Source organism: Rutidosis leptorrhynchoides, chromosome 5 (genome assembly GCF_046630445.1).
Source record: "Rutidosis leptorrhynchoides isolate AG116_Rl617_1_P2 chromosome 5, CSIRO_AGI_Rlap_v1, whole genome shotgun sequence".
NCBI classification, from domain to species: Eukaryota; Viridiplantae; Streptophyta; class Magnoliopsida; order Asterales; family Asteraceae; genus Rutidosis; species Rutidosis leptorrhynchoides.
Genome location: NC_092337.1, coordinates 400,174,444 through 400,192,328, shown reverse-complemented (window position 1 = coordinate 400,192,328; position 17,885 = coordinate 400,174,444). Strand labels below are relative to the sequence as shown.

Sequence of the window (17,885 nt, the reverse complement as noted above, 5' to 3'; positions counted from 1 at the left end):
TGTTTAGTATTTGGTTATATACCAAACGTTCGAGTGAGTTGTCAAGCGCACGGTTGAGGGATCTCAAACGTGCGAGTGAGGGTGTTACCCGTACGGTTGGCAGACCAGTTGTTTAAGTGTTCAAGTGTTAGTATATTGGTGTTGTTGTCTTGTTGTTGGGATGATATCAAGACATGATTACTGACCGTGTTATTGTCTTTATTTGTATGTTTGTTGGTTGTAGGCATGACTGTTGTTTGATGTATGATGGATGTTTAGACTTAGTCTGTAGATAGATTCCATTCACTTAGCGGTGCGCTAACCCCCACATTCTTCCCCCTATAGGTTTAGGTACTATTGTTATAATCGGGTTGTGAAGTTGAAAATATGTTTGACTTGTAACTCTGATATGGACTTTTGTAACCGTGTATGTAATAAAGTAACAACGTTTGAAAATGTTAAACTTAATTACGAGGCTTTCTGTAATTATTACCCCCTATTTTTTCACCATACCCAACTAAAACAACAAATTCTAGCAGAAAATGAGTACAAGATGTTTCAAGTCTACCTTCAATTTGCCAAAAAACATTTGATTAAAGTGATCCAATATTCACAAAACAAAGTCACAAACTTTCTTGAATAACAAGCCTACCCTACAATAATAATAAGAAAACAATTTTGGGATCATCCTTCAAGCCCACAATGACAGTCAAAACAACTTAAAGTATCACAGATTCTCTCATTACTCAAAACCAGAAAAAGTAATCCTCTTCTTCAATACATCAACAAAACAAGCCATGATTGAAACACCAAACTTTTTCAAACTTCTTCCAGCGTCTTATATCAAGTCCGCCACGTTCATTGGCATTTCATCAATCTGAGTACTGTAGTACTGCTCTATGTCTCTCAGAATCTTGATATCATCAGTTTTCACAAAGTTTATAGCAACACCCTGCAAAACAGTTATAAATAGGATATTAGATGTTTGATAAACAGGATCACATCAAGTTAAAAAAATAATAATAATAATACAATGCCCCATCATTTGCAAGATGTATCTCAAGAAAAAAAAAAATTTCTTATCTACCTTTCGTCCAAATCGACCAGATCGACCAATACGATGAATGTAGAGTTCTCGGTTATTTGGGAGATCATAATTTATCACAAGGGACACCTAAAACAGAGCAGAAAAGAATTAATCATATATCATCTATACAATGACATCAAAATTTATACATAGCGAGTTTTAACATAAATCGTATCACTTTAATAAGAAAAGGTATAAAAGTGTTGGCTTATCTTACCTGTTGAACATCCAATCCTCTGGCCCACACATCGGTGGTAATCAGGACACGAGTAGCACCAGATCGAAACTCTTCCATAATTGCATCTCTCTCCTTTTGAGGCATGTCTCCATGCATTGCCGATACAGTAAAGTTGTTTTCACGCATCTTTTCAGTTAACCAATCCACCTACAACCATACAAAGTGAGAAAAAGTTAAGTATTGAGCCGAATTATCATTAAAAATTAGATAAAAATTCATAATTTCTAGAAGTTGATTTGTAACTGGTTCTATTGTATTACTTATCATCACACTAAACAGATAACATAGTACAATATTTCTTTCAGGATATGGAGATTGGAAAACGAGACTAAAACACATATTACCTTTCGCTTTGTGTTGCAAAATATTACAGCCTGGGTGATTGTAAGAGTATCATATAGATCACATAGAGTATCAAACTTCCAGTTTTCTCTCTCAACTGCAACGAAGAATTGTTTTATTCCCTGCCATAAATAGAATTTGTTAGCTAAAACAATTGGATAGTGTCCGCCAGAATTATTCTTTTTAGAGAAGGGCATATTTCTTACCTCGAGAGTCAATTCATCACGTTTTACAAGGATTCGAACAGGATCTGTCATGAATTTGCTGGTCATCTCCAATATTTCATTAGGAAGGGTAGCAGACACCAAACAAACCTGCAACAACGATGCATGTTAAGATGTTAGAAAGTGATGACTGAAAACAACACGTAATTTTCAACTTAATGTGACGAGCCATAATTAACTCTGAGTGAATACTACAGATAATGTAACTTTTAATGCATATGCTATATAGAAATAGGACACGTACTAACAGAAAACATAATGAAATTTGTTTCCCTCATAAAAAAATGGTAGAAGGTTTTCCTTGTTCAGGTTACCCGGGAGGGCGAGTAACCCGACCCCATACTCTAGTGTAGGCAGCCCATCAGGGTGGGTGGCTGTTTCCAACCCTTCCCTGACCGCCACAAAATACTCGACCTAAGCAGGATTCGAACCTGAGACCTCTTAAAAGGAAATAAGGCATTAACGACTGAACACAAACAAACAAAACCTGAACTTTAAGGACATACATCCAGTTTATTGTAACAGTAGTTGTGCTATTTCTATCAAAAGTTTCAAGAGATCAACATAATATCTTGGTAATATCATATTGTTGCCAACCAGATCATTTATTAAATTTAGTAAAACTATTATATGTAGCAACTAAATAAACTATCAAGGGAGTTGAACAAAACATTTAAAATTCAGTAATTAAGTGTCCAGTTTGCTTCTTCCATTTCTATCATCTCAAAAACATGCCCTCATCATTAACCATCTTCATCAAGGTACGAATATAACCATATATCCTTATCATTTTGATACATTTCACATCATATAAAGCATAAACATTGTTATAATCCTACCAAACACAACCTTGATCCTAATAAGACTTGTCCTGATGCAAGCTACAATTAATTATGTTGTATTGGACCAGATCGGTGTAACAGAGATTAAAAGGGAAGGGTGAATAAGAGAGAAATGTAAATCACCTGAAGCTCTGGTGGAAGGTATCGGTAGACATCATATATTTGATCCTTAAATCCTCTGCTCAACATTTCATCAGATTCATCCTGTTAAATATATCATAAAATTAAAAGGCATCAATATAAGATTATATCCAAAACAGATGTGACAAAAGTTAGACGTATATGAATTTAAAAAAAAAAAAAAGGTGATTAAAAATGTTAATATAAACTCACAAGAATTAGTAGTTTAATGTTTCTAGTTCGCAGTGTTCTCCTCTTGATCATATCGCAGACTCTGCCGGGTGTTCCGGAAACAACATGAACTCCATTTTCTAGCTTACGAATGTCTTCTCCGACACTTTTTCCGCCGATGCAGGCATGGGCTTGGATACTGATAAAATCACCAATCGCCAGTATCTGTTTTTCAGTTTGAGCTGCAAGCTCTCTTGTTGGTGACAAAATCAAAGCTTGGACCCTGTGGATAAGGATAAGAAAATCATAAAATAAACCATACAGCCAAGAAAAACAAAAATCAGAACAAATATCCATGTTCCCAATACACTTATGAAACAAATTGATTAAATTATAAACATATCACGTATTTCATCTCAGTTTCTCTGCAGATACTTCTGTTCTTTTCAATTACTATCTAGAAAAAGCTATTCTTTTAATCTAAGTTTGAATAGATAGTAATAAGGCTGTATTCAATTACTATCTAGGTAATGATATCTTCAACTACTTCAGTTCTTTGGAGTTTTATTACAAATTATACACTTTATGTTTTGTTGCAGTCCTTTAAAGTTCATCACAACAAACCAAATAGTATCATTCAAAAGCTGTTTATGCTACACACAACAACAAAAAACAAACTTTGATTCATTCAGCAGGTTAAAAATGTTGACTTCCATTCAGCACAAAAAAAAAAAAAAAAAAAAAAAACCACAAAGGGCTTAAAACCTAACCCTAAAAACCAAAGCTATACTTAAATTCCATAATAATCAAAATCAAATAGATTAGAATAAAGATCATACTCTCGAGAAGAAGTATCAACAATCTGGCAAACAGTAAGTGCAATCATTGACGTTTTTCCGGTACCAGATTGAGCCTGGGCGATGACGTCACGTCCCTCAATAATAGGACGAACAGCTCGTTGTTGAATTGCAGACGGTTTCTCAAATCCGTGTTGATAAATTCCACGAAGCAGATCATCTTTGATTCCCATCTGATCAAAACTCAAGATTGGTTCCACTCCGCGTGACGTTTCGAACACTAATTTCTCGTCGTCCACCATCGTATTCCGCCGTCCCCTGTTCGCCGGCACCACTGACGTTCCCGCCATTATAGAGATTTTGTTGGTTTAGGACTTTTGGTATTAAAGTTCTTATGTGAACAAGCCCTCGAGAGACTTATGAGAAGAAAAACGTGTTTGTGTGAGAAGAAAAATGTGTATATCTAGGGTTTTTGCGTCTGGGATTGGGTATGCTTTAGGTATATGGTGTCACTTTGTTTTTGTGACCAACAGTGGCGGATCCAGAATTTTTTCCACCTGGGCGAATTTTTTTTTAAAACCATAGCAATTTTTTTGAGTAAAATATGGAGGTTTTGGGGCAAAAAATTGAAGTTTTTAGGCAAAATTTGAAGATTTGTGGGTAAAATTTAAAGGTTTTGGGTCAAAATTTGGAGAATTTTGAACAAAATTTGAAGGTTTTGGGGCAAAATATAAAGCTTTTGGGGCAAAAAAAAAAATTCACCGGGGGCAAAGTCGAAAAATCCAAAATTTTTACACTAAAATTTCGAAATCGACCGCGGGCAGGCGCCCCCCCTCCTTACACTCTAGATCCGCCTCTGGTGACCAATTAGTTTTTTACTCCGTACTAAATTATTTTATATATTATTAATTTATTTATTTTATCCTACAAAACGATACTAGACGAAAGAACTTTCACTTTCCATAATCAAAATGAAAGAAAGCCCACCTATTCCTACAATTGCCATCACATTTTACATTACTCACCATAAAAGTGACACTAAGTTGAATTTAAAGTCTTTCATGTCTACTTGAACATCTTCAATGTTATTATCCCATCAACAATATAATCCTCATCTTCGGAGTTACTGTTACTGCCTCATTAACACCTTCTACTAATTCATTCTCGCCAAATTGTTCAAAAATTAACCTCTTGCAAGTTGTGTTCTCATGCACAGCATACACATTAATCTGCCTAATATTCTCCTCAAGATAAGTAAGCATGTTCTCCGAGTGTTCATCATTATTTAAAAGTTCTAACCCACTATCCAACTTTGTAGTCAGTCTAAGAAAGCGAAATAACACAGCTCTTCTAGGATCATAACCTAAATCGCCCATAACATTATGCAAGTCTATTGAAGAAAACTTATCTTTAATAAAACCATCAATGTAGGTTATCTTACAACGATTGTAAATTATTTCACTTGTCTTAGTTAAATACCCCCATGATGTAAGATAGTGCAGTAATTGTGATCAAACCAGGGTATTGATCAGCAAGTTGTGAAAAATTAAAGTTAAAAACCACAATCGAATAGAATTTTATAGCTTAAAACTAAAAAAAAAAAAACATACCGTATAGTTGTCTTTTTATGGTTATGTGATGAAGTAAAATCGTTGTTTGTGAAAATCCCAATTTCAGCAACATTAATTCGAAATTTACTGGATTCGAACATAATTGTATTCGAATACAATTATAAAGTTGTTCGAACTGGCCGGAATTCGAACTAGATGTTGTTTGAATACAATATATACATTGTGTTAGTAGCTAGTGAACGGAGACATGCCAATTTTATCGTATACGAACTCGCTTCCTGAGTTCGAACGATAAAGCCTGAGTTCGAACACAATCTTGTTCGAACGCATAGTGTATTAAGGCAATTTTTTAAAAGAAAATGTAAATTGTAATAAAATTTTGAAAAAGTATATTTGAGCCAACACTAATTACTATATCCTAAGACAACATGGATCAAAATCTATGACTTTATGGCATGATTGACGTTTTCATTATAAACAAAAATTGACTCAATATAAACACAAATGCATAATTAGATGACTCTGTTCTTTCTGAAACTAATCTAGAAAGGTATAAGTGATGTTTCACCTGTAAACCATTATTTATGAAATGCAATGACTTATTTCTGTCACTCATGAATATTATGGTGAAACATGAAAAGAGAAACTGTTATATCATTTCATAAAAAATAAAAAAAACATACGGGAGCTACATACATCAGTTTCAGAAGCTTTAAGTTTCAGAGGTTTTGTCCATAATTTTAGTAGCGTGGTTGGCAATGTCTTCAATTGGTGACTGACGTAATTGTCCAATGATTGAGTACACGTGTGATGAACTGATGAACTTCTTACAAGGTGGATAATCACACATTTTAGCTAATGTACTAAGAGTTCTTTTTAATGGTGTCTCAGTAATTTCATCAATCTTGCTTGGGTCAAGTGCGACAACTGAGTAGTCTTCTACCACCTTTAACAAAGCCTGCAATCACCAAATACGTAGTAATTAGATATGCACATTAAAGATATATAAAGTTTGAAGTTCAAAAGTATAATACTACCTAGCTACTTGAAGTTTTGTTATCAGATATCAGATGTACATTATATACAAATATATAAATGCAAAATGATAGTACTAAAAACATACCTCCATTGCTCCTTTGGAGATCATATCTTGACTAAGTTTATCGGAGTGGCAAGAAAGATTGTTAAGACAACTAGCAGCATTTTGCTTTGTGAAATTAGTAGTATCTGTTGAAAGCAACAGTTTTGCAAGTTGGGGTATACATCTCCTTAGCTCTTCATATAACGTGCCATTATGGTAAGCTGTATATAAAATCTGCAGAATTAATATTGTCAAGGAAGCTCCCATCCACTAAACATAATTAAAAATATAACGTTGGGACAATAATAACTACTCCGTAGTTGAAAACAGAAAAGCATCTTACAGCCTTCACAGCAAATCCCAGGGGGTAGCTGTCCTTATCAAATAACATATTAGCCAAAACACTAATGATGCCGTGATGTGCCTATTATATTATATATAGCATCAAGTAGTCAGAAAACAGAAAAAACATATGCGCTTGATCAATGATGTTTACAAAAATATAATATAAAGATATATTTGTTTTATAAGTAGAAATAATGGCTAATACTTACCAGCAAACTATAGAAATAGGAACCATGTAAGCACATTTGTTGTATAGCATCGCAAGCCCATGCACGCACACTTGGTTTTGCATGTGTAAGACATGTTCTCAACTGTTCAAAAATATCTGCTCCATTTATGTGCTCATAGAACTCCTACATGTATCCGTGTGTTTATTATTGATGATGATGATGATGATGATGATGATGATGATGATGATGATGATCCGTGTGTTTATTATTGATGATGATGATGATGATGATGATGAATAGTTTAAAAGCCCTCTTTAGGTCGGGGCTCCGTTTCGAATATAATTTATTGCGTTTAGTTTGTAAAATTATTTCGTTTTTAATGTGAAAAATTTAGGTGATTTACTAGGAGGTTTTATGAGAATTAGAGTAGTTGTCATTTGGGGCCCTGAAATGTTTCTACCCCTCTAAAGTTTGAATTTTGCCGCAAGAAAAGTTACATTTAGACCCCATGTTTTTTTCTCTCTTTGTTAAATGTTAGTGTTGAGTCCTTGTAGTACTGCCTGTTTAGCACGTTGTACAAACTTTTTTAGCGTGAGCCCTGTTATTGTTCACTATTTATGTGTATTAGTGTTAGTATAAGAGATAATAACAATAATAATAATAATAATAATAATAATAATAATAATAATAATAATAATACAGCAGTAGCAGCCATCAGTCCACTAACGACCACCCGACCGCGACGCTGCCACTGCTGCCGCGACGACGACAACAGCAATAATAAGTACGTACCTAGCTACAAATATATACAGTTAATAATAAGTACGTACTGACCTCGTCCATTTTAGCTAATTTTGTAAGTATATCGAGAACGTCCACTTTGACTTCATTTGGTGATGAATCATCAAGTAACCTTTTCATAATAAATGGATCTAAGAGATCTTGGTCAAGAAGTTCAACAACCAGTGACCGGTGAACTACCATCTTGTTTACAAGGAAAACAGGTTTAGCAGTATCCTTCAAATCCAAAAGTTGCAAACACTTGATAATTATCCCAGGAAGTCCTACCTGATCAAGATTTAAAAGCACTAATTATTCCCAAAATTAATTAGCTGTAACCATATTTGGCCTGTTGTTTTTAAGTAAAGAGTATATTTGTTTACTAGACCAAATTATTTTCAAACAAGAACACCTTACATGAAAAAAAAAAAAATAAATAATAGAGACAAAATGGATTGGATAAAATTAATTATATACCTCCGAAAGGATTTGAACATAATTCTCAATGTTTGTTTTTATGTCTTTAACCATATCCTTCTTATTCCCAGACTCCATGTCTTGAAAAAGTTTGCTCTCCACAGAAGCCACAAATGGAAACTCCAAAAGTTTAATTACAGATGCAACTATATTATTAACTCCGTTCTTCCCTCCACCCGGTCCAACCCAACAGTGTATAGCATTTAGATGGACATCAGATATTAAATCACACAAGATTTGTACATGTTCCCTTGTAAGCAACACCTGGTGAAAAACAGAACTACCACCTTTAAGAGATAAGTACAACGAGTAAGTCATTCTTAAAACCCCAACCGGTGACAGGCCAATTTCATTTGAATGTTTGTTTCCTAACAGATCCATAAGAGTTTGAGGGATATCACTAGCACCCGAGTCCTGCATATCTGAAATACCGTTCCAATATAATCTGTAACACAATAAACCCACACACCCATCCCTAAGTCCGTGCCAATACGAGAACATCATATTATCAGCTGATTGAGCATTTGTTGCTAAGATTTTGAGGTAATCACAAAGTGTGGTACTCCGTGGAATTAATGGAAAGGTTTTTTTATGAATTGATCTTTCAGTAGAAGCACCAAGTTCTAGGTACAAAATTGATTCGAGTGCTAGCATGGCGGACATAGAATGGGGTTGAATACGTTGTATTCCATCTCCATTGCTTAAAGGGAAATGGTGGGCCAGGTCAGAGATGCGGGACTTCTGCCTGTTTGGTGAAGATGTAAGCATAAAAAATGCAGTTTTTCTTCCAGCCGACCTTAAGGATTGTGCAACTGAAGCTAGAAGAAGGCATGCATGAAGAATTAAGGCACTTGGATCGGATACTTTACTTTTCAGGCTTATTGTGTCTCCTCCTCCTGTCTGTTGTCGGTCTTTATCGAATGACGCACAAAGAGATATTATTGAAAAAACCTCTGAAACTATTGTATTAACACCACTACCACTAATCGCCATGTTAACAGGTAAGGAACTAGAGAGACCACATAAAACAGTAGCAACTGAATCATTATGAATGCAGCACCTTGAGATAATCTGATGAAACAACAAATTGTTATATCACTCCTCAGATAACAGAAGATTAGCAAATCACTACAAAAGTGTCGCACGTAATGCATAAATTTAATCTCCTTAATTATATTCTTCAAAATAAAGTATATTATTTAAATGACATAAATTTGTTTTATTTGACACATTAAATAAATAAGCTGATTAAAATTTTTTTAAACTAGCCGGGTAAGGAGCGTAGTTTTCACTCGAATTTACGCGGTCAAACCGGGTTATACGTAGTTTTCACTCAGAAGTATGCGGCCAAACCGGATTATCTCATGATCGTTTCCGACCTTTTTTCCGTGACCACCCAAAGATATGTTGCTACTGAGTTTGAACTCGAAATTTCATGTGAGGATATCAGGACACCAACTACGATCTTGGGATGGTTTGACATATTGACTATTTATTGAACAAAAATAGAACCGTGAAGTTTTTGGACAATTAGTGGTGGGGGATAACCCGATCCATTTTAACACGTAGCTATACTTTACCCAATTTGACCCATTATTCACCCTTAAAAGTCTTTATTGTACCTCACCTGAATTACAGAAGACCATGAGGCCTGTAGACGTTGCCGAAGGCAATAGAAAATAGCAACTTGCGTAGGTTCGGATCCAAGGAATGCTTGCGTCACTGATTCCATAATTTTTTCTATACCTTCACCCATCAACGGACCTCCTTTGAGGCTAATCCGATGCGAAGTGAGAAAATGCATTGAGCTTAATGGAAATACATGTGGATTTTCTTTTGTATGTTGAATCTCAAAAGCATCTATCAAAGACCAAATTGCCTCACAAGTTTCACAAGCCACAACTAACAATTTTGAGGAGCCAGACATGAGACTTGTGCCACAAGTCACAAAGCAAGAAAGCAAAGCATCTATGACACCTGATGCTTTAGCATGATCCAATATCTCTTGAGGACCGTTTGTCGCCACCTCAGCATCTTTGGTGGCCAGGGAAGTTTTAATACCTTGTGCTACTGTAGACATAATTATCCTAATGCAGGCAACAGATTCATAAACAAGTCTCTCGGGTGCATCTTCGATAAAACCAGAAACCTACATGTACCCAAAGTTATTTTGAGATATAATAATATATATATAAGAAAAAACTTTATGTATTTATTTGGTTGATCGAGAGTATAACCTCTTTATAGAGATCCAATATGGCAACACAATGCCTGATATATGAATCTTCAAACCCACCTTCACAGTTCTCCAATAACTTCTTTATGACTGAGAAACACTGAACGAGACATGATAACGAGCACCATTTAATTAGGAACTAGGCGACATCCAGAAAAAGGAAGACGAATATGAAAAATAAAGGAATAAAATTACAGAGAAAACCAAACATCAACTAATCTTTTAGAAAAAAGTATTTATATAAATACAACTAGTGGCTTTCTGTTATCCCCTAACAAACACTACAGTTCTTATTCAATCTCGGACTATTTATTAGTTGAGTTTTATCTAAACCTGGTCAACAAAAAGCTTTGCCCAAAAAGGGAACAAGTCATATGGATTGAAAGTGGTCCAAAGGGCATTTCTAATGTATCCAACCTCATAAATAGTTTATTACAGCTGCTTTAGAGATAGTTGTAACCAAATTTAACCCATTTAAGTAATATTTTTGAAAAGAAAACAGATAAAGAGAGCGACAACTGGCAAGACAAAACTGTGTTTCTTGTCAACCAAACCCGATCGGGAATCCTTTCACTAGTTTTAGATGGAACCCTATTTAAACTGATAACCAACCTACCCTTGTTGCCAACTTTTCTAACATGGTGTTTCATCTTAGAAGGTTAAATCCCTGGTAGCTAGCTTTGCAGTTGTCAACAAAGAGTAACATACCTGAACCAGTAAGTCATATAGCAAATCTGGGGGTGTAACATTCTTATCTGACTTTTTAATGCGGAGAATGTTGAGAGTAATTCCCACATGTTCCGTTAAAATCTCATCTAGCACCCTTGAAGTATTAACTTTCAGCTCAGACTGATTTAATGAGTTAATATGTTGATCCCTGTTCTCATAACCAAAGATTCCAGTGTGTAGCAGTATGTTAGAGCATTTTATAAACTAAAAACATTCCAGGTAACATCCAAATACAGGGAGCATCAAAATGAGTTGAAATAACGATTTTTGTATAACAATTCTCTCATTGATATCATCATCAGCAGGCGACTATCTGTTTCTAAACAACGTGCGCACTCACTGTCATAAGAAACCCCGATTAATCCGAAATTACTCCTTTTTAAGAACAAACTGATCCTATTTTCCAAAATCCTTTTAATTAATCAGTCAGTAGCGTCGGTTAATGGGTCAAAATCGGATTTGATGGTCAAAGTCGGTCAAAATTAAAAACAGTCAACATTTTAACATGTATTTAAACTAGAACTTGAGAGTTTTCGAACAAATGAACAATTATGTTTAAGTTTTTAGACAAATATGTTATAGTTTATGTTTATGATTTTTTCTATATTTACACATATAATTTTGAAATTTATTATTTAAATGTGTCAAAAATCCAATTCGATTAATCCTTGAATTGCCAATTACTCCCTCCAAAGTCCTGATCGAGTACTCCCGAGTACTCTCGAGTAGTTAGTTTTGCATCCTTGTGCACAATAGCTATGCACGACACGAGATGTATTGTTTCTCCATACACAACATACTGAACTTTATTTAATTTATTTAACATATATACTAAAAGAACTCCGTAATCTTGTCGTATTACACACTCAAACGACATTTGCACATGGGTTTGACAATCTACTATAATTAGGAGTATATTTTACTATACTAAAAGAACTCCGTAATCTTGTCGTATTACACACTCAAACGACATTTGCACATGGGTTTGACAATCTACTATAATTAGGAGTATATTTTACTATGAGTTTGGCCATTTAATATTATTAGAGAGTATAATATTGTTATGTTTTTAAATAATTGCTTTCATATATTTTAACCAATGTTTTTTTTAAAAAATAAATCCTTTTAAAATTTTGTTATCAAATATTTTTGTCACTAACATTTTTTGTTACGGGTTACGTGCTAACTATTTATGCCAATTAATTTGAAATATTTCAAAAAGTAATACGAATAATTTACTGTGATTATTTTAATTTGGATTCACTACGAGTAAAATAGTTTAATTGAAAACATATTTCTTTGTGACAATTGTTGATATTAATTCTATCCTACTAAAATAAATATTTAATACATATACTGAAATTTATTGTTGCAAACGACTTTCCGCAGCAACGCGCGGTGATTTTTTTTCTAGTTGAATTCTAAACATCAAACAAATTAAATTAAATTAAGTCACAGAAGGGTCACAAGCTCACCATGATTCAGGCAAATTGATAGGTGTCCAATTTCGTAGAAAAAAAGTCTTTTCTGATTTGTTCTCGCGATTGCTGTCATCCGCACCACTAGAAAGTGACTGTAAAGTAAAACCAACTGTTACTTGCTATTATGTTAAGTATCAGTTTAGCCATGATCAACAGAACGATTTTATTTCAACCATGAACCTGTTAAATGATTCTTTATGGCTTCACCCAGTGTGTTTATGTATGTATACGTATGTATAGTATAGTTAAAATGGTTGGTTTCGTAATTACCATGCTGCCCTTATTGAAAAGGGCATCCTTCGAGGGATGTATGTCGAGCTTATCTCTTGAAGTGATTGCAATAGGAGAATCTGACTTGGCATTCGTGTTCTCCTGAAATTCATGAATTATACATAAGCATCATACATTTCATACAACAAAAAGGATGATCATGATACAGATTGCAACAAAAAAGAAATCAAGAAAAATAATACCAAGTATCTCTTTGATCAAAAGTCAAAACATGACTATAATTTTGGGACTCATGGGTATTTACTATTTTACTATGCATATAGAAATGAATTAAATAAAACTTCCAAGTGTAGAACATATCGTAACTTACCAGCATATCTAACGCCTTCTCAAGTTCTTGTAACACAAAATCCATTGAGGGCCGTCCTTTTCGATCTTCCAGCAAACACTGATACGCAATACGCGCAAACTTTTTCACAGAGTTTGATTCCACGTACTCGATCAAAGTAGGATCAATAATCATTTTCAGTTTTTCTTTTTTATAGTATTTCTGGGCCAGCTGAGGTAACAACTGCTCTTTACTATGTAGATTAGACTGAAAGCACAACCTTCCACATAAAACCTCAAACAATACAACACCAAATGAATAAACGTCTGACTCTTTGGTCAATATCCCAGTTTGTCTGTATGCAGGATCACAATACCCTTCTGTACCACAAGCATTCGTAACGAGAAAAGTTTCAGTTTCATTTGCACGTCCTAATTTCGAAAGACCGAGATCCGCAATCATTGCTTTCCAATTATCATCCAACAGAACATTAGCACTTTTAACGTCTCGATGAATTACTCGTTGACGATCTTCAACGTGGTTATGGAGATAATCCAAACCACGTGCTGCATCGATGCAGATTTTTAACCGTTGTTTCCATGTTAATTCACAAGTCGATTTATTTGCACTACGTAGGTATCTATCAAGGCTTCCACGATGTGCGTACTTATAAATAAGTATTTTTTCGTTGCGTTCTTCGCAATGACCGAGAAGGGAAACGAGGTTCGGATGATTATAACGAGAGAGCAAATGAATTTCTGTTAAAAACTCTTTAGCACCCTGACCCGAAAGGTTATTGATTAGTAGTCGCTTAACAGCAACAGTGGTGAGTTCTTCAGATAGTTTGAGTTCTCCTTTATAAACTTCGCCAAATCCACCCTTTCCGATTAGTGTTGTGAAGTTTTTAGTGGCTGTTTTAACAACTTGGAAGGGTATAATGAGGTGTTCTGACTCTTTAAGAGAAGACATTTGAAAGAGATTATTATAATGATGTTAAAGTGAACAGAGTAATGAGATGATGGTGAGAAACACCAACAAAATAAAAAAGATAATTAAGATGTTAACTACAGTAATATGCATATGACTGCACATAGAAATGATATGAAGGCAACATGGTTTTAGATCTAGAGTTAAGAGAAAAAAGGACCTAATCGTGAGTTAGATCTAGGTTGTTAAAACTTAGAGGATTGACTTTCTTTTACTCATACAAAATGAGTTAAGCCTAACCAAATTATTCCTTGACCTTTTCCTATCAACTGGCTCCTGAGCTATTGTGCTACCAAAGTTTGAACTGAAAGTCTGGATATCATAACACCAACTCTGGTTAAACAACAACAATGAAAACTAAAAAACATAAAAGATCATGTGAACACAAGTAAGGTTTGAACACGAAAAATCTAACTAAAAGCATGAAGACATGGTAAGGCCCCTTTAATTGTAGCATGGTGCCATCAATCACATTGCCCTTGCTTAAGTAAGAAAATTGGTATAAAAGCATGTATAACTAGCTTGTAAGTTAGTATATATTAATTGTTGATCATCTCTATAAAAAAAAAAAGTGGATAACTACAAAAGTGGTTGTCAAATTATTTAGTAAGAAAAATACACCTCAATTATGGAGTAATAAATGCAAAATAAAACCATTGACTTTAAGTATGCTTCACTTATACAAGTGGTTGATTTTTAAATAATTTTTCTTTTATGTATTTCCAAAAAAAAAAAAAAAAAAAAAAAAAAAAAAGTTTTCAACTTATGTTACCTCTGTATCATGAGAACACATGTAAATTTTCATTTTCAACCAAATGCATTTCACCTTTCATGATATAAAAATTAGATAGAGAGACTAAAACACATATTACCTTTCGCTTTGTGTTACAAAAAATTACAGCTTGGGTGATTGTAAGAGTATCATATAAATCACAGAGAGTATCAAACTTCCAATTTTCTCTCTCAACTGCAACGAAGAATTGTTTAATTCCCTGCCATAATAGAATTGGTGAGTTAAAACAATTGGATCTTGTCTGCCATAATAATAACAACAAATCTTATTAATGAAGAGCATAAGTCAAACCTCAAGGGTCAATTCATCACGTTTTACAAGGATTCGAACGGGATCTGTCATGAATTTGCTGGTCATCTCCAATATTTCATTAGGAAGGGTAGCAGACACCAAACAAACCTGCAACAATGATGCATGTTATTACTGTTAAAAAGTGATGACTCGTGACTGATAAGAACATGTAATTTTCAACTTAATGTGACGAGCCAAAACTAACTCTAAGCAAATATTTCAAAATTCTTGATTATAAATTTTTTAGTGCAAATGCTATATGGAAATAGGACACGTAATAACAAAGAAACATAATGAAATTTGCTTCACTCATAACTTGGACACAAACAAACAATACCTGAACTTTAAATACATACATCCAGATTATTGTAATAGTAGTTGTGCTATTTCTATTAGAAGTTTCAAGAGAGCAACATAATATCTTGCGTTAACCGTGTGTACTTTTAAATTTATAAAACGCAGCGGAACATGAAAATAAACATTGATGCAGATACAGACCAAACATTTGGCCCAATTGATATTCAACACACAACTTTGGGTAACCTTTTTGTGGGCCTAACAGACGAGTACAACTTTTGGAGGAAAGGAATTGGATGACACAAGAATTGGAATTTAATAAGGAAACTATTTCATTATACTTATCTTCTATATTTATCCAGTACACTCCTAGTTTTAGGTTAATTAGTTTTTGAATTGTTTAGTTGTTATCATTTGTTTTTGTTAGTATTTATGTATTAGTCGTGAATCATAAAGAGGGCAGAGTTGATTATTATTTTTCTTTATTCATATTGAATAAAGTTTCAAACCGTGAAGGTTTTTTATTTCAACCGAGAAGGTTGTGTTTCGATTAAGTCGTGAAGGTTTTAATCACTGTTATCCTGAACCGAGAAGGTTCACTATTATCTTGTCAATTTCTTGTTTAGTCACAATCGTCTTTTTACACTATTTGGTATCAGAGCCCGGGCATTGCTAAACAAGCTGAGATCGAGAGACTGAATCGCAAGATTCAAGATTTGGAAGACATGCAAAATCTCTTGCGTAATATAGAGATGAAGCTTGAAAATCCTAAATTTTTAAAAGAGGCTCAATCGAATAACTTTGTTGATTCGGTTGATCATGTTTTTAACATGGAGTACATTCACGAATCTTGTGTGGTTGAAGACACCGTCCTTATTTATGATACTGACAATGAGGAAGAAGAAGATTCCGAGTGTGAGGTTGCAGCGGGTGATGCAATAGATGAATTCGACACCAACATGTCCAATGAAGATGTTAAAGTTTTCTATTGTGCAAATGTTGATGTTGTTATGAAAAACGATTTGAAACAAAATCGTGTCATTCTTGAGGATCATTTAGATGTTTCGGTCCTTCAAGTTGTAGACTCGAGGACGAGTCTTTTTGAAGAAAGGGAGGATGATGCAGGAATAATTAAAGTCCGGCTACCAAATATTGGATCAAAGAGTTATTGGGCTGAAAGGGTGGAACAGTTTTGGGCCCAACAAAGGAGTCTGGGTTGAGGACTTGGAATCTGCCGAGATGGAATAGGATAACAATAACAAGAATTAAAAGTGGAAGTGGTTAAGGAGTTTAATTATAGTTTGAATTTTGTGTTTATCTATTTTCTATAGTAGTCGGTTCCTACTTTCTTGCTATTGGTTATTTAGTGATAGTTTTTAAGAAGTTGTTTTAAGTTGGAAAAGAGAGTTGAGTTTTTTTGTTATTAAAGAAATATTACGTGAAGTAATAAAATAGCCAAGAAGGCTTGATATCTTCTAGCAATAGTATTATTGGTGAGTAATATCCAATCATATTTTGCTTTTGTATTGGTGAGTAATATCCAATACTATTTATCCTATTCTATTTAGCCATCGATCCTTCATTCCGCATTAAACATATTTTTATTTATTAATAAACATCTTTTATTATTTGTAATAAATTTCAAGTAAAACATTCACACGATTAACGATCCCAACAAGATCCAATTACGCCACTAATAATTGTCAATTAATTAAATCACGAAGTATAGTTTAGATATACCTTTAGCGAGCGATGGAAGAGCGATAGAATCAACTGTCCATGTCTAGGTTGAAACATATATTCAAAGTGTATGAATATATCTATGGTTGATCCACACAGCACGTCGAACAACACCAACCGGATGCTAGTCCGTATATAACCCAACAACAATATCAAATATTGTTTACGTATTATGTTTGAAAAGAAGAATGAAAAAGAAAATATCTTGTTTCTTTTTCTTGTCGACCACCAACACAAACAGAGAGCTAGTTTTACCAAATTTATTTTGAGTTTGAAAATCTTCATGTTTTGGACTCAAAAAACACACACACAATAAAAGGAAGAATTCCTATCTTTGTTGTTTCTCTCTGCTATATCTAAAACTATCATCTCTTATCATAATAAATTATATGTAATCTTTTTAAATACTTATCTTTTGCTTTTTGTGTCACTTTTCAAAAGCCTACAAGGCTACAACCATTTATTTAATCTTTCTCGATAACTAACAAAAGCCAACTTCTCTTGTTATATTTCTTTTATTGCAATGAGTAGATCACCAAATATTATGA

The 17,885-nt window shown here is 34.0% G+C and overlaps 2 protein-coding genes across 2 annotated transcripts; both read right to left on the bottom strand.

Moving 5' to 3' along the window:
• Positions 1-542: 542 nt before the first annotated feature.
• On the bottom strand, positions 543-4,317 carry LOC139847675 (eukaryotic initiation factor 4A-3). The gene is made up of 8 exons (XM_071837400.1): positions 3,843-4,317; positions 3,046-3,286; positions 2,836-2,916; positions 1,853-1,960; positions 1,649-1,768; positions 1,284-1,451; positions 1,067-1,153; positions 543-931 (listed from the first exon to the last, which is right to left on the bottom strand). Exons 1-8 carry the CDS (start codon positions 4,148-4,150, stop codon positions 818-820), a joined length of 1,227 nt encoding a protein of 408 aa, XP_071693501.1. The 5' UTR covers positions 4,151-4,317; the 3' UTR covers positions 543-817.
• Positions 4,318-5,873: 1,556 nt separating this feature from the next.
• LOC139846518 (serine/threonine-protein kinase TIO-like) lies at positions 5,874-14,712 on the bottom strand. Its single transcript, XM_071836000.1, has 12 exons — positions 13,272-14,712; positions 12,941-13,042; positions 12,665-12,762; positions 11,169-11,337; positions 10,462-10,560; positions 9,852-10,373; positions 8,225-9,295; positions 7,802-8,035; positions 7,007-7,150; positions 6,796-6,876; positions 6,495-6,686; positions 5,874-6,329 (listed from the first exon to the last, which is right to left on the bottom strand). The coding sequence occupies exons 1-12, from the start codon at positions 14,196-14,198 to the stop codon at positions 6,084-6,086; spliced, it is 3,885 nt and encodes a 1,294-aa protein (XP_071692101.1). The 5' UTR covers positions 14,199-14,712; the 3' UTR covers positions 5,874-6,083.
• Between the last annotated feature and the right edge of the window lie 3,173 nt (positions 14,713-17,885).